Source organism: Ips typographus, linkage group LG2 (genome assembly GCF_016097725.1).
Source record: "Ips typographus isolate SLU linkage group LG2, UJ_Ityp_2.0, whole genome shotgun sequence".
Classification (NCBI taxonomy): Eukaryota; Metazoa; Arthropoda; class Insecta; order Coleoptera; family Curculionidae; genus Ips; species Ips typographus.
The window spans coordinates 23,506,610-23,532,177 of NC_138423.1; the positions used below are offsets into that span (position 1 = coordinate 23,506,610).

General features: G+C 35.0%; 2 protein-coding genes and 1 long non-coding RNA gene across 10 annotated transcripts in view; 1 reads left to right on the top strand and 2 right to left on the bottom strand.

The window, feature by feature from the left end:
- Positions 1 to 25,568, top strand: part of LOC145724359 (multiple PDZ domain protein-like) — a 93,873-nt gene that overhangs the window by 15,938 nt on the left and 52,367 nt on the right. For 6 of the 8 annotated variants that reach the window (XM_081972580.1, XM_081972574.1, XM_081972576.1 and 3 more), the window contains exons 6-19: positions 304 to 508; positions 570 to 661; positions 3,183 to 3,395; positions 3,493 to 3,702; positions 5,125 to 5,295; positions 5,361 to 5,513; positions 5,564 to 5,794; positions 7,382 to 7,621; positions 7,965 to 8,018; positions 10,208 to 10,688; positions 10,843 to 11,347; positions 19,896 to 20,049; positions 23,074 to 23,178; positions 23,238 to 23,363. In XM_081972580.1, coding sequence (XP_081828706.1) covers positions 304 to 508; positions 570 to 661; positions 3,183 to 3,395; positions 3,493 to 3,702; positions 5,125 to 5,295; positions 5,361 to 5,513; positions 5,564 to 5,794; positions 7,382 to 7,621; positions 7,965 to 8,018; positions 10,208 to 10,688; positions 10,843 to 11,347; positions 19,896 to 20,049; positions 23,074 to 23,178; positions 23,238 to 23,363 — 2,940 coding nt within the window. The remainder of the gene's footprint in view (positions 1 to 303; positions 509 to 569; positions 662 to 3,182; positions 3,396 to 3,492; positions 3,703 to 5,124; positions 5,296 to 5,360; positions 5,514 to 5,563; positions 5,795 to 7,381; positions 7,622 to 7,964; positions 8,019 to 10,207; positions 10,689 to 10,842; positions 11,348 to 19,895; positions 20,050 to 23,073; positions 23,179 to 23,237; positions 23,364 to 25,568) is intronic. The other 2 variants (XM_081972577.1, XM_081972581.1) reach the window with 1 other exon arrangement.
- LOC145724375 (rhamnogalacturonate lyase-like) lies at positions 14,478 to 16,620 on the bottom strand. The gene is made up of 4 exons (XM_081972632.1): positions 16,260 to 16,620; positions 15,925 to 16,203; positions 15,183 to 15,719; positions 14,478 to 15,126 (listed from the first exon to the last, which is right to left on the bottom strand). Exons 1-4 carry the CDS (start codon positions 16,603 to 16,605, stop codon positions 14,618 to 14,620), a joined length of 1,671 nt encoding a protein of 556 aa, XP_081828758.1. The 5' UTR covers positions 16,606 to 16,620; the 3' UTR covers positions 14,478 to 14,617.
- On the bottom strand, positions 24,395 to 25,145 carry LOC145724440 (uncharacterized). Its single transcript, XR_014177003.1, has 2 exons — positions 24,754 to 25,145; positions 24,395 to 24,693 (listed from the first exon to the last, which is right to left on the bottom strand). It is a non-coding gene; the product is annotated as an uncharacterized LOC145724440 (long non-coding RNA).

Consider the following 25,568-nt stretch of genomic DNA (forward strand, 5'->3'; position numbering starts at 1 on the left):
ATATGTTACATATAAAACAAATCGGGAGACAATACGGTAATCCCCTTTCAATAACCATTCAAGATATAAAGGCTTAAGAACTGGAGCCATGAAGGCACTATCCCAAATCCCTATTCAATCCAAGATTGGAAAGGGAATATCTGAAATTGCCAGTGTTTCCCGGTTCTCTTCGGGCAAAAAGGGATTAAGCCCGGTAATGGCATTAATCCCTTCCGGCCGATTCGATTAGACGAATAAAATGATCAATTAAGTTAAACTATGCACCGCATCTCAAGGAATTTTAATTATATAATAAACTTGTAGCCAATTCCGGACATTGTGGAAGTGGTCAGAAACCCGTTGCCGATCGGGAAAATTCCGATACCGAAAATATGCCCGCCGCCACCGCCCTTAACGCCGCCCACCCCCGATGCTGCGGAACTTCCGGAAACTGAAACTTTTACGATTGAATTGAAAAAGGACGACCTGGGGCTGGGTATCACCGTGGCTGGCTACGTTTGCGAAAAGGGTAAATTAGGTTGTTTTGTTAGCTTTCTCCCCAAAAACAGCTTGAATTTTCTGGTTTGCAGAAGAAATTTCTGGGATATTCGTTAAAAGTATCAGTAAAGGTAGCGCTGCCGATTCTTCAGGCATCATTAAAGTCAACGATCGGATTATTGAGGTAAGTTTTGTTTAATACTGAAAACACAGTTTTAAGTTAGTTACTGAGTTGTATATTTTTCCCTTCCGAAGTTACATTCAAATTGATCATTTTCCAGGTTAAGGAAATACAGTATGTTAAACCACTATCAGTTACAAACAAGTATAGAACAGCAACGATAAAATGGTTTTTTGAGGCTTGTTTACAGAATTTTTGAACGTAGAGAATGATTTATGGCATAGTTGACTAGTGTCCACTTTATGTTAGGTTACAAATTTGCCGAATTTCAAATACAGGGTGGTCCAGTTTTAAGTGTCAATAATTCACCATTTGATAGCCAATCAAAAAATAAGTTGACTTGCATTGTGTCATTTTTCTGAAAAACGTTTCCTAAGGAAGATACAGTCCTCCAAATTTAAAAAATCGTTTTATAGTTTAAAATTGAACATTCAAGACTTGTGAAAGTCCAAATTTGTACTGAATAGTCTAAAAACTTTTTTACTACTAGGAATGGTCTTATGATCCGCTTTCTCAGACTGCCATCCTGGTTGAGTGTCTGAAACTGGCATTCAAGAACTAAAAAAAGTCCGGAAATCAAGACAAAGATTGTATTGTGCATGAAACTCATTTTTTACTACTAAAAATAATATAAAAGTTGACTTTTAATGCCAGAACTGACTTTACTAGGACTAAAGAGAGTCCAAAAGTATATTTTCAAAACTTTAATTGGTGTACAACTCAATTTTTTGGACTGGACAACAAGTCTAGAAGTAAATTAAATTTTCGGACTATTTTATTTCTAAAAATTAGTTTTCAAGATTATTATTGTAGCATTTGGTACCAAAATTTTATTACTGAAGAAACTTGACTTTTGGAAATAGTCTTAAACTCGATTTTTCAGTCTTAAAAAGCACTAAAAACAGTCTGAATTTCTTAGAGATGATACAATTTATTGCACCTATGAGTGTATAAGTCAATTTAATAGTGAAGAAGCTTGAAATAACATTTTCAAGATTATGGTCAGTGGACAAGCTAGCTTTTAGGCCTGATAAGTCAAAAACTTTGTAAAGATAGTCTTGAAACTCGATTTGAGGCACTGAAAACAGCCTTAAAACACTAAAAACAGTCTAGTTTATTAAGAAATACCCGAATTTTTAGCACTGAGGTGTCTAGAAATCGATTTAAGAGTGACAAAGCTTGGAATGCCATTTTAAGTCTATGAAGAATGTAAAAATTGTTTTTTAAGTTTGCTACGTCAATAACTTGGTGAAGATAGTCTTGAAACTCGATTTTCCAAGCTGAAAGCAGTTTTGAAGCTCTAAAAATAGTCCAGAATTCGAAGAAAATGAAAAGCAAAGTAAAAAGCACGAAAAGTTAGTTTTCAAGACAAATTTCATGAATCTAATGTCAATGTCCTGCATCTAAGACTATTTTCAAGACTAAAATATTGGAAATTTGTCTTCAAATTATGAAAATTTACTTCAAATGCAAATTTTAAGCTTCTGATGTCACTTTTCATTAGTTCAGTCACATTTTGGGGTTTAAGTCAATTTTTAAGGTTTAAATGTATGAATTTGTAGTAACAAATTCTTGAAAAAGTAGTTTTTATGTCTACAAGTCAATTTTTAGTATTAATGTCTCTCGATTTGCATGAAAACTGGTTACAAACACAATTTTTAAGCTTCTGAAATTTTTATCTTTTAAAATTCAATTTTTAAAACTAAAGTCTTTTAGTTTGTCTGGAAACTATGAAAACTGGCTACAATAATATTTTTTTAAACTTCTTAAGTGAATTTTCGGTTTCCAAGACAATTTTTAAGTTGGGTTAGGTTAGTTTTTGGGTCTTTGACCGTAATACCGTGTAATAAAGTGCTTGTTCCAAATTTGATCAATATTGCCCCAACGGTCTGACAGTTATGACAAAAAAAAACGATTTTTTAAAAAGAAATTTGAAGGACTGTATTTTCCTTAGGAAGCACTTATTTTTTAATTGGCTATGGATTGGTGAATTATTGACATTTAAAACTGGACCACCCTGTATAATAATATACAGTATGTTAATTAACCAACAGTCATACAAGCTATAACATTGTAAAATGTAATTTTGAAAGTGTTCTGCTGTTAAGTTTTTTTTTTAGTTAAGGCGAGTATGCAATTTATAAAACTTAACTTAATTTTATAAATTTTCAAATTACGCTAAAATACGAGAGATGTGAAGTTTAACAGATTATCAAACTATTGTCTGATCAATCAATCTTTCAGTGAGATAAATTTTGAAATTTTACACATTATGGGTTAAAACATAATGGTCCACTATTCTGAAATTTCAGTGTTTCTCTTCTCAGCTATAATAACGTAATATTTATGTTGCTGCTTAATTCTGGCATATGCACTAGTAAATTACCGCAAAAACCTACTTTTTAAAACGTGGCTGAATGCCAAAGCGTGCACTTCTGGCAAACGTTTATTTTCCTTTAATCGCAACGATATTATTATAGCCGATCATTTTAAATCGATTTTGCACATTTTGTTTCTATTATAGGTCAATGGAACATCTGTGATAGGCTATACAAATCATCAAGCGGTGGAGTTTTTGAAAAATGCAGGACCCACTGTGAATATTAAGTTTGAGAGGTATTTGAGGGGTCCCAAATATGAACAACTCCAACAAGCCATCAAAGCTAATGAACTTCGTCCACCTTCGCCACCTTCACCAACCATTTCGTCACTACCGAAAATTCCTTTGAGTTTGGTGGTAAGTCATTTTAGAGTTTCATATGCAGCATTTGAGTCAATCATAGCAGCTTTTTACACATTAGTATCAGTCTTAAGGTTATTTCTATTATTTACAGCGTATGAGTCATTTGGCTATTGAACCAGAAGGAGAATCGCACACAAGTATCGACTTTGACTCGGCAATCATCTTCGAAGAGTCCCCTTATCCTCAAGAGGAAGGGGAGATCGTGATCGATGGAAGGAAATCGGTACAATTCAGCGAAGAAAGTCGCGAATCTATTCGCACCAAGTGGGTGGACAAGGTCAATAAAGAGGCACAAATTGTGGTACGTTTTGAGATTAATAAATCATACCTCCACCCATTTACCTCTTGAATGAAATTACCCAATTTTACACTTAATATCCCCCGTTCAAATCGGAACTTTGCCGTCTACGAATATATTTTATAAATGGGGCGGTTAATAGATTACGTTTTTAACGAGATGGGTTGGGAAGTTTGGCACTGGTCCAAATCGACGACGACTTGTTTAATTAAAAAGTTGCCACCCTGATTTAAGAGCGGTTTCTTGAAAACTCAATTCCAGTTTTTCAGTGGATTTCTTAACCCATTTTCGGTTAAGAAATCACAGAAAGTTTGATTAGTCGATTAAAGCTTTTTTAGAAAGTTCAATATTTTATAAGGGCTTAGGTAACGATAAGTGGGTAGCCAATTATGTCTCTGAGATATTTTAATTAGTTCAGCAAAGTTGATTACTCTATAAAACAAATATTTGAATGGCACTCTTTCATTTTCGATAAGTATTCTTTTAATACGAAAAAGTAGATCTTAGGTATATATTCCAAAAATTAATTAAGAGCATCAAGTAAATCCGAAATATTTAAAATTACTTATTTTATAATTGGTAAACAATTAATAATTGGAATTTGATGATTTTGATTGATATTCAATCAATACGTCAATAAATCTCAATTGTTCAGTTATCTTTTGGAACTATATTAAAATTTAATCGTACAATATAACTTAACTTCTTATATTGTTCAAATATGTCCTACAATCAAATTTTCTAGCAATTTTAGTTAATCGATTGATAATGGCTTCGATTGCTTCCTACACGATCAAGTGGATGAATTAACGAGTATTATTGACAATTTCATTGATAATATTATTGATCGTCGATAAGTCTAACAGTCGGTTTGTTGGTATGGAAACACACAAGTAAAATCATTTTTGGAGCTTAATAGATTGGTAAATTCCTCGGTTTGATAACAATTTGTTGAATATAATCATAAAACGTGTTTATGAGTTGACACTTGTCATATAGGTCATAGGTCATACACAAAACGTGCTTAACTTAACAGAAAGCCATAAAAAAACTTTTACATGGCTCTAATTTTCCTCTCGTTTTAAAATGGACAGTAATGCTAAATCTACAAGTGAGTAAACTTCAGCATTGTTGGTAGTTTGTGATTGGTCAAAAAAAGCAGCTTTCAGCTTGCTGCTTTTTCTGGCCAATCACAAACTGCAAACAATGCTGAAGTGCTGTGATTTGCACAAAAACGTGTCCTTACCGTAATGGTCACGTGACTATCACTCAACTTTGTCTATGATAAGAGACTAACAAGATTCCATGGATTTTTAGAAAAAATAGAAACACTTTTTTATAAGTCTTAAAATAATTGCATCGATATGTTTGCAAACAAATTTCTGAGAAAATTTTTGCTACTCCTAATTGATTAGTATTATCTAGGTTGCACAAATGGACAAAATGGATAATAAAGGGCTGGGAATTAGTCTTGAAGGGACCGTGGACGTGGAGAATGGTAAAGAAGTGCGGCCTCATCATTACATCAGAAATATCTTACCTGATGGTCCTGTTGGTTTGAATGGAGAATTGCAACCTGGTGACGAACTTTTAGAGGTAAATCAGTTTGCTTAATACATAAAAAACCATTGCATGACCCACTTACCTTCTCTATTCTGTAGGCGAACGGAATTCAGTTACTAGGCCTCAACCATCTGGAGGTAGTCTCCATTCTAAAGCAACTGCCTAAAAGTGTGACGTTGGTGTGCGCCAGATACCCAGTTCCTATTAGGATAATCGATACCTCCCAGCATCCTGAAGCTTTTCAAGCCAGAGTAAGTTTGACTTACTTGATATCTCAAAATATTAATCTGCAAATTTGTAGAAAATTTTGGCAGGTAGTCTCCAGACTTTGATCCGCTCGGAGCAACCAAATTTAGTGAAAGCTAAATCGGAAACGTCGATTGCTTCAAGCGCTGGAAGCGGCGGTCTAACCACCAGCAAATCCAGATCTCTGGAATTGATCGCTGGATTGCCCATGTGGTGTGAACAACCCACCGTAGTCGAGCTGTATAAGGGAGATCACGGTCTAGGCTTCTCCATTTTAGATTATCAGGTAGTGTGTCAAATAATTTTTATATTGTCGAAGAAATCGATAAGAAATGATACTATAATCCACTTTTTTGCTCTGCTACACATTATGTTGTTAAAATATTTTTTAGTTGAAGAACAATAGGAAACAAAATTAAGAATGTTAAACGCAACCTACCTACTATGAGAAATTAGAACATTTTCGATAATGCAAGCAAATATTTGCAGGATTTCGTTCTCTGATCACACTTCAAAAGTCTAATGAAGATTTTTTAATGTTTTAAACCGAATTTAAAAGTTTTGCTAATTTGCACAAAGTGCAAATGGCTGCTAGAGGCTTCTGGTACGTTAAAAACAATTCATAGTAAGCTTAAGAAGGTTTCAGAGGCCTCTGGCACGTTAAAAACAATTCATAGTAAGCTTAAGAAGGTTTCAGAGGCCTCTGGCAATTCAAAATGGCTGCCAGAGGCCTCTGGTACGTTAAAAACAATTCATAGTAAGCTTAAGAAGGTTTCAGAAGCCTCTGGCAATACAAAATGGCTGCCAGAGGCCTCTGGCACGTTAAAAACAATTCATAGTAAGCTTAAGAAGGTTTCAGAGGCCTCTGGCACGTTAAAAACAATTCATAGTAAGCTTAAGAAGGTTTCAGAGGCCTCTGGCAATTCAAAATGGCTGCCAGAGCCCTCTGGCACGTTAAAAACAATTCATAGTAAGCTTAAGAAGGTTTCAGAGGCCTCTGGCAATTCAAATGGCTGCCAGAGGCCTCTGGCACGTTAAAAACAATTCATAGTAAGCTTAAGAAGGTTTCAGAGGCCTCTGGCAATACAAAATGGCTGCCAGAGGCCTCTGGTACGTTAAAAACAGTTTTAGTAAGCTTAAGAAGGTTTCACAGGCCTCTGGCAATTCAAAATGGCTGCCAGAGGCCTCTGGCACGTTAAAAACAATTCATAGTAAGCTTAAGAAGGTTTCAGAGGCCTCTGGCAATTCAAAATGGCTGCCAGAGGCCTCTGGCACGTTAAAAACAATTCATAGTAAGCTTAAGAAGGTTTCAGAGGCCTCTGGCAATACAAAATGGCTGCCAGAGGTCTCTGGTACGTTAAAAACAGTTTTAGTAAGCTTAAGAAGGTTTCAGAGGCCTCTGGCAATTCAAAATGGCTGCCAGAAGTCTCTGGCACGTTAAAAACAATTCATAGTAAGCCTAAGAAGGTTTCAGAGGCCTCTGGCAATTCAAAATGGCTGCCAGAGGCCTCTGGCACGTTAAAAACAATTCATAGTAAGCTTAAGAAGGTTTCAGAGGCCTCTGGCAATTCAAAATGGCTGCCAGAGGCCTCTGGAACGTTAAAAACAGTTTTAGTAAGCTTAAGAAGGTTTCAGAGGCCTCTGGCAATTCAAAATGGCTGTCAGAGGCCTCTGGAACGTTAAAAACAATTCATAGTAAGCTTAAGAAGGTTTCAGAGGAATCGAATCAGAAAACGATTTAACAATATGTTTCTGTTCTTTGACTACTTAAAATGTTACATTAATGATTGATTATGTAAATATCTAATTATTTTTCTTAAATTTCTATATTCGATGTTAAGGATAGACATAATTAATGGTAAATTGGTTTCAGGACCCTCTTAATCCTCAAGAAACTGTGATAGTAATTCGTTCCTTAGTACCGGGTGGAGTGGCCCAGGCTGATGGTCGATTGATACCGGGTGATCGACTGTTAGCCGTCAACGACATAGATTTAGCTAGAGCCTCTCTAGATGTTGCCGTCCAGGTCCTTAAGGGCGCCCCCAAAGGGTTAGTGAAGATCGCGGTTGCCAAACCTTTGAACGGCAGCGATGCTTTGTCACATGCTAGTCAGGTGGGTGTCACACAATGATTCAGCTTGTTTGAAGATGTCATTTTTGATAGTTTTATTGGCCACAATATAATCATTTAAGCTATCAGAAGCTTTCTGATAAAGTGGTCATGTGACCAACTTAGTTCAGATCATTACTTTGTTATGATTTGATTATAATCATAGCTGGGACTTATTATGAACATTTAGGTTATTGCATTAAGTCTGTCACAAGTTTATGTAAAAACGGGTGTGATCCAGCAAAAACGTGTTGAAACATAGATACAAATTTATTAAATTTCAAATAAGATACAGCTTGTGTGTGGTGTTACAGCTCTCTTTCTCTGATGCCGACTTATTTTTTTAGTTTCTGCGGAATATCTTGCATCAATGGTCCGAAGAGATTGGATTCTTGATCGTGGTAAGTTGAATGTGATTTCTCTGCACGTTCTTCCGCTAATAATTTAATTGATTAATATTAATGGAGTGTAAAAGTAGCATTGCACGTTTATTGCTTCTGGCTGATTGAATGATAAACGAATCATCAAAAACACCAACACTTTGTTTTATGCCTGTTTCAGACTTAGCCGACAGGACGCAAAGGCTCAACATTGCCGAAGCGGAAGTGTCAATAAGCCACTATAATAATTATAAGTCTTACTAATGTTGACATATTGAGACATATCACAAAAAAAACAATTATTGTTAAATGTTGTGATTTCAAATTAGGTTGTGCTCAAGATGTTCTTAATGTGCTATTAAACGTTGTTTCGGATAGTTGTGTTGCTTCATTTAAACCAAAAGATTTCCTTGCAAATATTTTGTTTCCTAATTAACTATTAATTATTATGAAAAGAAATATAGTCCATCTTCACACAGTGAAGTTGTAGTGTAAGACAAGCAAAAAACTCTCAAAATCAGATTTTGTGTTTTTTGCTTGTAATTATTAATTATTTTATTAAAACTTCGGTTTAACTGGGTCTGGGTCTTTCAGTGGTTTCTTACTTAAATTGTTTTGGCGCTTTTGTCATGATCATTGTCTCTTCGGGGAGACTCTAATGACGCTCTGTGACGTCACTAGACAGTTTATTATGTGACTATTTTATCATTTGACCCACTGTCAAATGATGTCACCCCAAGCGCTTTAAAATATTACCTTTGGTATTAATAACGGAGTGTTTGATTGACAAATTTAGTGCCAAACTAAACGAGTCACTCTAGTCTCTGTACGAGAATACACTGGTTTAGCACAAAACATACCAATCGAAAGCGCTATAAGCAAATGACAGTTGACAGAGTTTGATTAAACGCCATATTGAAATTTGTTTTCATAGTGTCAAAAACACAGTTTCAAAGATACCCATGATCATTTCAGTCTGCAAAATGGCAAGACATACAGGTGTGGTAAATCCAAAACCGACCATAGGAAAACCGTGTCACTGATAGAGAAACGTAGATAATTGCATGCGTGAGACAAAGACAGTAAACGAAAAAAATACCAAGTAGGCCATACTTTCAGTACGCTGTTGCCAAAATCCAATACGGTCGACTAAATTAATTTTAAAATATGGCCTACTTGGTATTTTTTTCGTTTACTGTGTTTGTCCCACGCATGCAATTATCTACGTTTCTCTGTCAGTTACACGGTTTTCCTATAGTCGGTTTTGGATTTACCACACCTGTATAAATCGCAACAACACTAGCAACATAACTATGTGACAGAAACTTAAGGATCACGTGATATTTTCTTAAGGAAATATACAGTCTACACGTGACGCTTTAACCATAAAACGAACAGAGAATTTTCAGTGCCAATTTTAGTAAATCAAAAACTAAATTAAATTAAGAATATTAAAATGTATTAAAAGCCAACAGTTAAACTGGGAATTTACAGTTAACAAATATTAAAAATGATACGGTTTAAAACAAATTTTCAAAATTTCACTTGTAGAAGAGTGCTTCAGCAGAATGTTTTTATAATCTTAGTTTGTTTTTTTTTACATTTTTTTGATATCAAATATCACTTAAATTCTTAGAGTAATTTTTAGAATGGTAGTTTAAATAGCAATCTGCACAGTATGAAAATATTTTGTTAACCACTTTTAAGTAGTTATATTCGGAGATCTTGTGTTTTCACTGTTATTAATCCAGGGATATGTAATCTAAACTAAACCGGCACCATTGTTAATAGATACAGGATGGCCCAGATAACAGTTCTTACTCATTATTACCCTCCCGTTATATCACTATTTAAGTCTATTCGTAAAATTTTTAACACCATTTTAACTTTTTAGAGAAAACTTTGTTAATCGTGCCCGCAATTCTGCTAGAAATGGTGAAAGTGTACTGTATATGAGCCTTTTACATACAGGAAACAGCTTAGTAAGGTCAAAATAAATCTAAAAAAAAACTAAACCAGAAATAACGCTTTGTTTTCTGGAAAAAACAATTTGTTTGACCACAATAACATTGTTTTGGATTTTTTAGTATATTTGTCGTATACTCTAGCTGCTTCTAAACATGATTATATGATATCTCTCAAAGACTACAAATAACTTATGTACCAGATCATCATAAAAATCTAGTGAGTACTGACATCTTGTTTTGTAGGAAACAGAAGAAGACCACACTTGCCTAGAAGAATTCCAGGAATGCATCGAAGAGTTCCAGGAGGACATCCTGTCGGTACCAATCTACATTGAGGACGATCGGTCCTTCAACGGTTCCCCACTAACTTCACAAGCGGAGGATTTCGGTCAAAAAAACGTATTGGGTCACAACCACGTTACCAAACACGTCACGGACAATTATTTGAACATTAAAGACGTGAACCGGAACAGTTTGTGCGACGACAGCGACGTCGACGTCAGCTTCAAAAGTTCGTGCAACGACACTTTCCAGATGGAGCAACAGACTCAACGGAACAACGTTGGTTGTGACAATGCAGTACCCATTAGTTTAGCGTTAAGGGAGTACAGTCTTACTCAAAGCGAGAAACGTACTCTGTCCTCGGACAAGGACTACGACACTTGTATGGAAGAGTCTTTATCCGAGGATGTGACCACGAAAATTGAAAAAGCATCAGTACAAGGTGAGTCCAGTTTGTCATAGAGTAAAACTCACTGTTCCTTGTTTCAGTGTTGACCATTTCTCTAAAATAAACAATAATAACATTTCTGCAACATTATCAAAGTAACCTTCTTTCTAACTTATTATTAGATTAACTCACCCTCCACAAATTACAGATAGTAGTTGCGTTGAGGACATCACCCCAACCAATTCTAAGGTAGATTTAAGTAGCACCAAAACTTTCAAACCGAGGAATCAAGTGCCAAGCTCGTCGGAACCTTGCTTGACCACTGAACCTTTGCAATCTACCGAAACGGATTTCTGCGAAGGGGATGAATTTTTCCTGGTGCAGTACCCCGCCACCCCTACAATGGACGTGGGTAAAAGTGTGAGCGAACCGAACGTTCTAGAATCGCCCGTGTCCAGAAAATTGACTTATAAACTGCGCGAGTACTACAACGATTACGAAAACTGTTTGGACGCGTACCATCAGGACATTTACGAAAAAATCGGCGCGGAAATGAGTGATTCGCAGATTTTTAACGATCTTTTTCTACCGTTTAAAAGTCGGTCCGCTCCCGACGTCATGGACCGTTCTTTTGTTACTATGACGTACGATCCTGGACCTGACAGTGGAAGGAGGAAGTCAGCGTTTGTGGGCGGATATGTCAATACCGACAGGTAGGTAAAATATTAATTTAACTCCAAAAATATCAAATTGGAATTATTGCCGTCATGACGTTCTTAATACAACTTTCCACCAATATTTCAATATAATCAATATAGAGGATGGTAGTAGTAGTATAAAAGTAGAAAAAAATACATTACTGTTATCTTCTTCTTCTGCTTGAAATAGGCTTTCAGGCTGTTTTTCCAGCTTTAAGTTTCTTGCGACCTCCACATCCAATTATCCCTCCACCTCTTTGGTGGTCTGCCTGGCGGTCTTCTAGAGTATGGTTTTCTAACTAATTCTATTGTCTTCCATTCCGTTGATGTGTTGATTCCACTCTCGCCATCTCTGTCTCGTCAGTCTTACAATATCCTGTATGTCGCAGATATTCGTCTTATTTCCTGGTTAGGTATTCTGTCATGCTTCGGAGCGTTCTTATCTCTTGATGAGCAGTTATTTCTACCCCTAAGTATGTGAAGGACATCACCTGTTATACTATTTCGTCGCTAACAGCTAGTTTGCATCTTCCAGGTTCTTTTGCTACAACTAGTCATTTTGTCTTGTTTATCGCAATCGACATATTGTAGCGTTTCGCTGTCAGGTAGAATTGATGAAGTAGTCTCTGCAGCTCATCTTCGTTTTCTGATATAATTACTGCGTCATCCGCCTAGTACAGTATTGTTATTTCTCCTTTGTTAGTTCTGTATTTTTCTTCTTCTTCAGGTGCCGTCTCCGTTTCGAAGGTTGGTAATCATCAAGGCGATTCTTATTTTTGAGACCGCAGCTCTAAATAGTTCGTTGTTATTGCAACCAAACCATTCTCTAAGGTTCTTCAGCCATGAATTACGTCTTCTCCCCACAGATCTCTTTCCTTCGATTTTTCCTTGCATAATAAGTTGCAACATTCGATACTTTTCCCCCCTCATAACATGTCCCAAATATTGCAATTTTCTGGCCTTAATTGTCGTAATAACTTCTCTCTCCTTATTCATACGTCTCATCACTTCCACGTTGGTTATTCTGTCCACCCATGAAATCCTCAGTATTCTTCGGTATACCCACATCTCAAACGCTTCCAGTCTCCTCACTTCGGTTACCTTCAGCGTCCAGGCTTCCATCCCATAATATAGTACGGACAGCACATAGCATCTCATTAGTCGTATCTTCAGTTCCAGGTTCAGATCCCGACAGCAGAAAAGCCTTTTCATTTTTATAAATGTGCTTGTGGCCCGTATTTTTAACGTCTTTTATTATTTCGTTCATTATCAGGTTAAAGAGTACCGGGCTTAGAGAGTCTCCCTGTCTTATTCCTATTGATATGGGCACTTCTTGGGTCAGGCTGTTGTTCACAAGTATTCTGGTCGTTTTTTTTAGTTCAAGTTTTTAATAGTTCTAACTATTTCTTCTGGAATGAGTGAGAGAGAGATGAGCCTCACTTAATTTCTGTTGAAAATCAAAATTTCAAATTGGCAGCCAAAGACATCGTTTCTTCCATCTTCACATTTGAAGCTGAAAACGCAGTTTTATATCGTTTGTCATCTGTCAACTCACACGTCAACATAAATCATAAATTATTTATTTAACCAACCAATTATAATAAATAACCACATTTTAAGAAAATACAATTTACTGGATAATTGATAATTACTATTGCCATTCTTTACTAAACCAATATCTCCACCCGTCACTCAAAAGCTCAAAATGCTAAAACTTATGAGCTTCTGATGGGCTGTCATTTTTAAACCAATCAAAATTAAGTGACGTTTCAAATGTCCGAGACGTCACAACTGTTAAATGACCCCAATTTCCTTTGTCATGATTCTTCACCTCCTAGTTGCATGATAATATCGTCATAACTGGCATCAGATTCACCCTGACCATTCATTCTAATATTCTAGTAAATAAAGAAAATTTAAATAAATAAGCTTGAATAAAAATTCTATTATAGGGATGCCAAGTTATTTTTAAGGTAAATAACTAAACCTATCTAACTTACTTTCTACCTAAAAATCCTGCTTCTAAATGTATCATTGAAACTACAAATATCTTTAATACAAAAAATTACAAACTACTTACAACTAATACTCTTCGTCAAAGAGTCCAAATTGTCCAAAATAAACCGTCAGTTGACCAATCTTCTTCTTTTCCGTTGAGGTGGATTTTTAACTGCAAAGGCTGTATCTCGGTAACAGCCGGGAGGCCTCCTCGGTTATCGATTTAACCACTTCTAGAATAGGTCCTCTATCACAATCTGCTCCATGTCATAACGTGGACTAGACGGTACAATTGCTGGTAGCACTCGGTAATACACTCAGTAACTTCCGTTCCGGAAGGAAACAGCTTTCTAAGATCCCCTGATCTTCAGTAGTCTGATTTTTGCTCGAATTTTTTAGAAAACTGACTTTCCAGCTCTCATTAAAAGTCTCTCTTGACAATCAACAACCAAAAACAAAAAAACCTTTTTTCCCATCTTCTACCTCCACGTACCACCTTTTTCACCTCCTTTGAAGTTCATCAAGTAATACTGTTAATTTTCTTAATAACTACATACAATCCTACTAAAACTAACTATAATGGTAAACACTTGACATCCCTACAAAAATGTACCTTTTCTATAAATTAAATAAATAAATTTTCTTTATTTTCTTTAAAAAAAAAATCCTTATTTTCAAGACAACAGGGTTCATTTTTTTTACTCTGTAACATTAGCCATTTTATCACATTCAAATCTCAACTTTCTGACTTCAAAAAAAAAAAAACGGTTAATAAAGTTACACTATGAAACAAAAGACAACCTACTTATCAGTCAAAAATTAAACTCAACAAATTTTATGATTTATTAGTCCATAGATCTAGAAAATAAAGTAGAATTCTCATAATTGGGCATTTTTCCAACCTAAACGGTTCAGAACAACTAATTTTCTCGTCCTTGAATTTTTTGCCCAACATTAGCCAATCCAATGTGCATGCCTTGTTCCAGATGGAAATCTCCCTAATTGATTTTCGTGACCACATATTCCCAGAGAACTTTTTAAGTGATCTCATTATTTCGTCCTAAATAGAAATAACCTAATGGGATTAGTTTGTAAGGATTCGGTTTCGTTCCCGTTTAACCGGGTTTTTCGAAGCTGGATCGAACAATTTTATTAAGAGAAAGTCGAAATTTTTGTTTTATTTGTTGTTATAACACTTGAAGATAATAAGTTCAAACCAATTTAAATGATGTTTATAAAAGCAATCTATTCGAAGATTACATTGAGTGTTTTTACATAATTGTTACATCAAGCTCGGCCAAAGCTGATAGCATCGTACATAACCATTCCTCTGTTAAGGGTAAAAGTAACTACGTTTTGTCCTTCTACAATCGAGTCGGCTGCCACCTCCATTTTTTCAGGGTGGTACCTGCCACTTTGCAAGGCGTCTCTGTAAATGGTCTGATCGTTAACGTAGGTAAAATGGCCGACTTCAACACCATTCACCGAAATGGTAACCGAACTAGAGTTACTAGCGGCTGCAAACGCCACCCGTAAAACTCGAGCGTTATCATCGGGGCTGTCTTCAAAAATTATTTTCCACGCCCCTGGTGTTTTAGTCTGAGCGTAGTACCAGTCTTTAGCCAAATTGCTTTTTCCAATCTCAAAAGTTATGTTAGCTGGAGGCAGCAAGTGCCAATAGAAGTTTCTAACCTCGTCACTAAAGTGATATTCACTGGATCTACGATCCACTTCACCCAAAGACCAGATGATATCTTCAGGTTCCGGTAAATCCAAATTGTCCACATAAACCAACTCTATTACAGTAATAGGTTATAACAAAAAACATTTATATACCAAGAATATAACTTACCATTTGCATTGATAGTCACATTCTGTCTAGCCAAATTTTCACTTCCTTGTCCAGCAAGAGGATAGGCAACCACTTGGTAATCCCCAGGTCGAATGTTTTCTATAGTAAAACCACCATCCTCGTCAGTTTCAGTGTGATACAAATATCCCAAAGTTTGCAGATCAAACTCCTCTTCCAGAGAATCATAAACCACCACCATGGCTTTGGTTTGTCCCGTTACATTTCCTGAAACATTGCCACGTTCCAGAGGATACTCAGCCTCCTCAACCCAGGTATAAGGCCATTTGGACCGTTCTATTTCGGCTTGTTGGGCCACGTCAGCCAGGATTTCTTCGTCACTTCCGGTATTCAAGTAAATCAAAACGGGGCCGTAGAATTTAGACCAACCTGGTGGGGCGAATTGATTGGGGGTGCCAAAATGTGAACTGTGGAAGTAGTTGAGCATCAAAGAGTCCTGATGCACTAGAAGTTCTTGTTTTAACGGTCCTCCCGAGTGGTATTCTCTACTTGCTGATACAATCCAAGCACCAAAACCACCTACAAAAGTTGTTGATTAAAAAAAACGGAAGATTTGCCACTCTAACATTCTCGGAACAACAAATATAACGTTTAAAAATGTTTTCATAGATATTTCATTAAATACTTGAAAACAGGCAGAACTTTCTGTAAATGAGATTCTCTACATGACTTTTTCACTTGGATGAGGCGAATTTGTCAAAACTATATTAAAAACTTGGATTACCTCCATAAACTCCTAACCATGGAGTTTCCCTCAAGTACCCACACAGATCGTATTTGGAATAATAACTACCATCAGCCATCTGCCATGTGGTATCTTGGATCAACGGCCTGCCAGTCACATCTGGAGCAATGTCACCGTAGCGAATAATGTTGCTCACTTTAGGCATAAGGCTATGGCTAAACCTATGGACAGTCCTAAACTCCGCAAGTCCTATCGTTTCCTCGTTGGGATTGGACACTTTAACATATTGGTACAATCCGCTTACGTTCTTCAACACGACTGAAAAAAAAATTAATTAATTTTTACTGTACACACATTACATTCTCAAAACTCACCCAAGTGAAACTCAATATACAACAGTCCTTCAGAGGCTTCTTGTATGTAAGCCACGTGAGCCTCCTCATCACTATTTTGTAACACATCCACTTTGTAAGGGTTAAAATACACCCTTTCACCATTCCAGTCCAAATACCAAGTTTGCAAGTTTTTGTCTACGTCAGCAATTAAATCTACGTCGTCTACTAGCAAAGATCTGGCGGTGGCGTTGCCCCAAAAGGTGATTTGGAAATAGTCATTTCCTAATGTGACGTTATTGTCATCCACCTCCACAAAAGCACCGTCGCAAGACACCCCGTTTAGGTGCAAAAGGGCTGCAAGGCCTATTAAGTAAAGCCAGGTCATTATGCTAATAAACTTACGAATTAGAGTGTAACTGGTTTTATAACTTTTAATTGAAAAACACTTGAGATAGTGATAACTTGTGACTATCATACTAATTCACATTTTTTTTCCATATTCATTATTAATATAATAGGGGCATGCGGTACTTAATTTCTAGATATGTGTTTCCATGTAGGTACTGAGTCAAGAATTACGTCTGTTGTTGAATGGCTTCTTATAGATATCAGTTGATAGTGCAATTGTTATTAAAAATTTTATACCAATATAGAAACTTCAAAATTATCATTTCATATGAAATCCATGGTAAGAGGTATTGATAATGTTTAACATTTTGATTAACTGGTTCGATTCATATTTGATGTATGTAAGGTCACAATTGGCCAAAAACGCGCTAGAGAGTTTGAACAAAATTCACTGTTATCATTAAAGTTAATAATTTTGGTTATTATGTACTAAGTACAGATAATTATTCTAATCTTTTGTTAATACAGGATAGGTAACGAATATTAATTTATTAACAACTAGTTGAGATGTTGAGCAGAAGTTGATGATGGTTTTCAAATGTTTCCTGTTGTACCGTAGAAAAAGTTGAAACGACATACAGGGTGGTCCAGTTTTAAACGTGAATAATTCACCAACCGATAGCCCATCAAAAAATAAGTTGACATGCATTATGCCATTTTTCTGAAGAACGCTTCCTAAGGAAGACACAGACCTCCAAAGTTGCTACAACTGTCAGACCGTTTGACCAATTTTGATCAAATTTGGAACAAGTAATTATGAAATGAGTACTCGTTATGTGATGTGAATGACATTCTTCAAAATTGACAAAAATGTCTACTTGGGTTATTGTATTTTTTACTTTAAACTGGTTCAAAAGGATTCAAATCTGGTCATCTGTGAGGTTAACGAGTTAATTTTTGACACTGAAAATAGTCAAAAAACAGGATTGTTGGACTAATGTTTACTGGCGTTCAATTTTTAGACTATAGTTAGTGTAAAACTGATCATTCAATTCAAACTTTTTTTTATTCAATTAAACACTGGTTACAGTCCAAATTTTTGAACTAATTTAATTCTAATAATTAGTGTTCAAGACTAATATTGTAGCATTTAATTCGAAAATTGTTTAATTTTATCAATGAAGAGTATCTGAAAAAATTGTTTGAAATTCGATTTTTCAGTCTTAAAGCACAGTGAAGCGCCTAGAAGTCAATTTAACACTAACAAAGCGTAAAATGGCATGTTCAAGCCTATGGAAAATGTAAAAATAGTTTTTTACTGCTATGTCAAAAATTTGGTGTAGATAACCCTAAAACTCGATTTTCCAAGCTGAAAGCAGTTTTAAAGCCCTAAAAATAGTCCAGAGTTCTAAGAACATGAAAAGCAAAGTATAAAAAACTTAAAAGTTAGTCTTCAAGTCAATTTTCATGAATCTAATGTCAATATCCTGTATTTAAGACTAAAATATTGAAATGTAATTTCAAATTATGAAAACTTACTTCAAACGCAGATTTTAAGCTTTTGTTGTCACTTTTCATTGGTTCAGAGTCACTTTTTGGTGTCCAAGTCAATTTTCAAGGTTGAAATGTGTGAATTTGTAGTCAAAAATTCCAGATAAATTAGTTTTTCATGGCTACAATTCCATTTTCACTACTAAAGTTTTTCAACTTATCTGAATACTATAACGACTGACTACAAAGACAGTTTTAAGCCTTTCAAGTCAATTTTCACAGTTTCCAAGTCAATTGTCAAGGCTAAAGTCTTTCAATTTGTCTGAAAACTGTGAAAACTGGTTACAAAGACAATTTTTAAGCCTCTCAAGTCAATTTTCACCGGTTCAAAGTAAATTTACTGGTTAATAAGTCAATTTTCAAAATTAAAGTCTTTCAATTTGTCTGGAAACCATGAAAACTAGCTACAAAGACATTTTTTAAGCTTCTTAGGTCAGTTTTCACCGTTTTCAAGACAATTCTTAAATTGGGTTGGGTTGGTTTTGGGTGTTTGAACGTAATAACTCAATTATCTCGTAAACAAAGTTTCAAATCAGAATTTTATAAAAGATACTTATTTTGTTAAATTGAACAAGTAAAGTAAAAAAAATTTAAATTTTTGAAAAATATCCAGTGACGTAGAGAATAAGGTAGAAAAATTAACAGACAGAGACAGTTTCGACAAATGTCATTAAATCACCTAATGATTATTAATTTCATATGTATTTGTTCCAAATTTGATTAAAATTGCTCCAGTGGTTTGACAGTTATGACAAGAAACCGAATTTTTAAACTGAACTTTTATGGACTGTATTTTCCTTGAGAAGCATTTTTCATGAAAATGACATAATGTATGTTAACTTATTTTTTGATGGGCTATCGAATGGTGAATTATTGACTTTTAAAACTGGACCACCCTATATAGGTACTCATATACAGTGGGTTTCTTTTAATGTCATGTTAGTCATTTAATCAAAGCTCGAAGCATACATCCCACTGGATTTTGTGCCTTTTTCATTTCTCAGTAATATTCTTCATTCATATTTGCGAGAATTCTCTACTATATTTCAATTTTCATCTGTTAAAAGTAAATCAATTCTAACCTCAAAATCAAACAAAACTTTGAGATTTCATTAAGAATGACTTTAGGGAGAGGTGTTTGACAACAACGCGGAAAAATATTTTGCAACTTTTTTCTTTTTTGTCTCGCGTATGAAATTATCAGTCTTTCTCTGTTTGTTACACGGTTTACTTTTACCACACGTATATTTCGTATCTGTTAATTTACATAATTATTTTAAACACTTTGTATACTATACACTATACTTAGTGTGTTTATAAAAAAATAGCAATAACGAACATACTAGTGTAAAACAATATTTTTGATGAACTTGGCAACCAATTTCTATTTCAAAGTAATGCTTGTTTGACACCCCTTTTGGAAAAGTAACACTATAAAAGTGGTTTTACGATCTCACCGAAGCGAACAAGGAGGGCATTGTAAAATGACTGAGAATACGGAGGGCCCCCCATTAACGGAAACAAAGACACTGAAAACGTGTATGCAAAACCCCAGTCCGTAACCTTCACCCGGGGGGGGTGACACAAAAGCAAATACTTACGGGGTAATCTCGTTGTCTGTGTAATGGGATTAAAGATTTTAGTGTAGTCGCTCGCCCTGTAGTGTGGGGAAACCAGGTCGGGACACCGTTCCCTTCTTAATTCGGTTTTTTTCGATTTTTCTTCCCCAAAATGTGGTATAATCCGCGATTGGTAAAGTTGAGGATTTTGTTTTAGTGAAATGACGGTTGTGCGACACGTCGATCCTGATCACGGCATCATGAGAGACGGCCAAGCGGATGCGCTTCAAAACCATTGGGGCTCCACTCACGTGGTTAAAGTGTACAGGGAGGCCGAGAAAAGTCTAGGGATTAGTATTGTTGGTGGAAAGGTAAGAATATCTCAGTATGTTTTTGTGACGTAAAATAAAAAATGGTGTTCAGACGAAGATCAAAATAGAAAAATTCTATTATTGTTTTTGAGAAAAGGAAAACTTTAAAAAACGGAAAATCTTCTCAGGAAAAAGGTCTCAGCATAAATACTCTAAAACAAATTACTGACAATTCTGGTAAACAGAGTTACCACTTTGACAATATTTTTCAAAAAAGAATTATCAAGGAAACCATTTTTCTTTTTTCTGCGTGAAATGGCAACTGCAGCTAAACTGGCAAAATTTCTTTTGTTGGTTGTCAAAAAACTTCAAATTATATTGTTTCATAAAATCGTGGTTTTTTTACTTGTTTCTTGTTCAGCCAAAACTTCTCATCACTACTTTTTTATTAATCAAATTGTGCAAATTATGACGAGATTATATTTAAAATATAAATATGTATATCATATTTTTTACTGTATTCACTGTCATAAATAAATAAACTGCAATATTTTATAGTTAATTTTTCAACGTGATAAACAATTAAATTGAGCTTTGTTGGAAAATTTCACCGCTCATGGTTATCGCATTAAAATAATAAAATAATTTGAGGCAACTGGAAAAATCCATTTTAGTGAATAATTACTAAAAACTTAATAAAGTAAAAAATGTTTTATAATTTGTTATTTTTTTCCTTCTTTATGTATTTTTTAAAACTGTAAATTTATTTGTGGCTAATTTATTTTTTGTATAATCTAAGAGTTAACATAAATTACAGCATTTTCTAGATTTTCACAAAAGCAAAGAATTACTTTGCAATGAATAAAATGTATTAAAGGTAAATAATAGGTAAAGCAAGGATATTCTATTAGTCTTTCTATACTGTGGTCAATGAGTTATGCTACCATAATTATTGCCAACTAAAGAGTCATCTGCAAAGAGTTCTAGCTTGGGTATGTTCAGGTGTTTTTTATTTCATTCAATAGGCCAAAATGTCAACTGCAGAATATTTGTAGCTTTCAGGGACTTTTCCAATATTATTCAAGATTTCTAGGTTAAATTTAAAACTCAAGAAATTTTAGTTTATTTGTAAATTAGCTGCCCTAAAATTGGTATAGTTAATATCAATTCCCAAAACTTTGCTTAAAAGAATAAAAGCTACTCAAAACTCTACATGAACATAATGTAAACTGTTTATTGACATTTTGTTCTACCAGCTTCGTAGTTTTTTATACAGGTGTGGTAAAACTAAAACTCTAAGTTGTTTCGCTCATGCAATTATCTATGTTTCTCTGTCAGTTACACGAGTTTCCTATGGCCAGTTTTAGTTTTACCACACCTGTATAAGTGGCGCTGTTTTTGTCAATTAATGGCCCTGTTCCTTTTGACGCTTTATGAAGCTTGCAGGGCGGGTTTGACGTCACGATGACATATTTTGACAGTTAGCTAAAATAATTACATCATTGTGACGTCAAATTTCCTAGGCATGATTAGGGACACCGCCCTCAATACTAGGAAGCCTAAAATGTCACTTTTAATGGCGGCGTTAGCGGTTTTCGTTTTATACACAAACGTATTCAGATGCAGTAAAAAATATGTTTTTTTTAATTGTTTCGAGTAGTTGATTGCAAGTTGTGAGTGAAAAATCAAAAAAAGGTTCATTCCTGATCCAGATATGTATGGATAGAGCTTTTTTATACACAATCAAGTCCAGCCTAAACAAATTGGTTAGAACATTTGTCTTGGAAAGTACAACAAACAGCAAACTAGTTTAAACACTGTTCAATGTAAGAAAATCTGTAAATTCTTGAAACTACTTAAGCAAAACTGGTAAATGGTTCTTATGTTATTACCAAGAACATTAATTTAAAATTATTTTTGTTACTCTCACAATGAAGGAGCTTTAAAATGAAACTCACATACCTGTGCATGTAACAAGTACCTAATAAGTTTACTGTACTAGAAAGCACTGGTACTTACCATTGAGTAGAGTGTTGGAGTAAAATCATTCCACTTCAAAGTGTTCAACCACACGGTTGGGCTTTTTTTCTGAATTGCTGTTACAATGTGGCTTGAAAAACTTATGAACGGCAGCAAACAAAAATAACTTACGCAAATAACCTCAAGTTTTGATTTTAAACCGTAAAAATTCATCTAATCCTCAAAAAACTCAATTTCCACAATACAAACTGTCACCACTATTCCCGCCATATTGGAATTTTTGACAAGCACCTTCTAGGCTCTCTAGTATAGTAGGCGGTGTTCGGGAGCGTCAAAACGAATGCAGCCACTGTTTTGCCTCACTGTTTTGTGTCACTAAATCTAACATCTTAATTTTTGTTATTTACTTAATGTTGGCAACATCGTAGTTTTCAATATGGTACTACATGTGTATAAGGTGGCGCAAAAAAACTCCGTGTGTATAAGAGAGATAGAGATAGATTACGCCAAAGTTTTTATTAAGTGACAGGTAAAGTGGTATCACTTGACAGTTAGTCACTTGATCATATTATTGTGTCACTTTGTTTTGATCCCTTTTGGTCGACAGTATTAGGTTGTTATAGCTTATTTATCTTCTTACCGTCCACTTTGAACTGAATTGAACCGAAGCGATCTGAAATCTTTGTTATAACCTTAAAAACACTTTGTCGGAGGTGAAACAAAAGTTTAGAATCTTTTTATCAAGCTCTGTATAATTTTCTTCAAAATCTGTTTTAAACGAATGTAATTGTCATTTAAAAAATATTGCTGTCAGTTGTCACAAGTCCACATTAGTTAAGTTTCAATATGGCGCCGGGGCACACAATGACGTAATTGCCAAGTTAGTTGGCTTGCTCTATATTGAATGGCGTTTTCGATTGGCATGTTTTGTGTAAAATCAGTGTATTGGTATATTTAAAGACATTTGATCAAACAAGGTACAGAAACACTAGTTTTGCACTAAACTTATCAATCGAAAACGCGTTAAGCATTTTTGTCAACTGTTTTCTTATGGGTGAATCAAAAACATTTTTTGACAATTATACAGATAAATTACTTTTAAAGGTAGACGTCCAATCATCAAACGGTGGACAAACGGGAGCCTTGATGGGGATTTTCGTTAAACACGTGACGCCAGGGACGGCGGCCGCCAAAACTGGTCAATTCAAAGTATTAGCCGTTTATTGGATTGTCTTTATTTTTTTTCTCTAATAGTGAATTGTTTGCAGACCGGCGACCGGATATTGGAGGTCAGTGGCGTTGATTTAAGGGAAGCCACACACGACAAAGCCGTCGAAGCTATCCGAGCTGCCCCTAATCCCGTAGTTTTTCTAGTTCAGTCGCTAATTCCTTGGGTGAGTTTTATTATATTCATTTGTTTGAGAATTATGATGTTTTTTTTTGTTTCAATGACGTATAAATAAATCATTATTTTAAGAACAACACTAACAATTAGATATAAATACCTTTATTTTTATTAGATATAATATAAAAAATTTTTCCCGCACACTTTTTAAAATGCTGATTATACCTTGCAACAGTGGTTTTATATAGACTATTATACATAAAATCTGCTTAGAATTTTGCGTAGAATTCAAAAATGTAATAATATTCAGGGGTTTCATATAAAAAACACGACTTTTTTCACATTATTCTTCCATACAGTTTAGGTAAATAAACCACCTTGTCTCTGTCTTTGAAAATGAGGCTTGTTTCCTTAGAAACCAAAGCTCATTGTCAAACAACGCATTTATATGCAATTTAAAGTCTACAACAGTGTTTATTCTTACTTATTTAAGTTAAAAAAACTATTTTAATAATGGATATCACTGAAGATGAACTTCCGGAAGATGTTCTAAAAGCCGCCAACATGGCTAGTTTGCAATTGCTGCCTCTCAAATCGCGAGAAAAATACGAGAAACAGTACGAGTTGTTTACCCAATGGTGCGAACAAAATGGGATAAAAACCTTAAAGGAAGAGGTACTTTTAGCGTATTTTGTTACTTTAAGCAAATAATTCAAACCTAACACAATGTGGTCAAAGTATTCAATGCTCAAAAATGTAATAAAAATAAAAAGAGACATCGATATCGGTGAATTTTATAAGCTCACTGCATTTCTGAAAAAGCAGAATGTTGGTTTTACACCTAAAAAGGCGAAAATTTTTACAAAAGAAGAAATATTCAGTTTTATGAACTCCGCACCAGATGAAATTTACCTGTTAATTAAAGTTGCCACTATATTCGGCTATATTCGGACTTGCTGGTGCATGTCGAAGGGAAGAGCTAGCCAATTTAACCACTACAGATATTGAATACAAAGGAAACCTCATAATTGTTAAAATTAGGGATTCCAAAAATCATACAACAAGAAACTTTATAATATCAGAAGAAGTTCATAACGGAACCTACCTGCAACTGTACAGAAGATACACCGGCCTACGTCCAAAAAAGTCAAACAATCGTTTTTTCCTAGTTTACAGAAAGGGTAAATGTTTTTCGCAAAGTGTTGGAGTAAACAGTTTTGGAAAAATGCCTTCTGAAATAGCTATTTTTTTGAAGTTGCCAAATCCAGAACTCTACACAGGGCACAGTTATCGTCGATCATCGGCAACGTTCCTGGCCGATTCTGGAGAAGGAATCACTGACATAAAACGCTTGGGGGGTTGGAAATCGACTACGGTAGCTGAAGAATACATTGATGAATCCACAAGTTATAAAAAAGGATTATTAACAAAATTCTGACCTTCAATCCTAAAGAAAGTGAAGCAGTTCCAAGTACCAGTATTTTACCTTCAGTTGCTCAATCTGCGATCAATTTAAATAACGCGACCAACTGTACATTTAACATTAATGTTGTTAATAACAATAAATAGTTATAAGGTGTTGTTTTTAATATCAATAAAAATTAAAAACAAAATGTATAGATATTTCATTCGTAGAAAAAATATTGTTCCTAACACGCGTGCAAAGTAGTTTTCCCGCACTTGAAGCTTATCCGAACTCCGCTTCGCGTCGTTCGTCTAACTGCTTTGGCGTGTGGGAAAACATAACTTTGCACACTGAATAGGAAAACTACTATTTTAAGAAACAAAAAATATTCTAAATTGTATGAGTTGCGAAAGCCAGGACTTTACACTTGGTCGTAGGTAAAGTATAGTAAGCCTGGTTTATAAAACAAAATTTACATTTAGATTTAAATTTAGCTGTAACTCTAAACAAATATGGCGCTCATAAAAGAAATATTTCAAGTCTTAAATCAATGACTGCTAAACGCCAAAGTTGTCATTTGCGCTCATTTGACATAGGTCAACTCTCAAAAATATTAAGTGACATTCGGGATTCCCACATACCCAGTGTTGTGATTTGGGAATACACAAACACAAAACCAAATATTACTAGGCTTCAGTTTAACCGTTTAACCGTAATCTTTAGCTGCCAGGAAAAACCATAACCAAATATTCAAATTCAAAACATAAATCAGCTGATTGTGTCATTGGGGACGCTTGCGCAGTAGCAAGATGATTTAACTTTAGCCTTAACTTTAAGAGAATTTAGAAT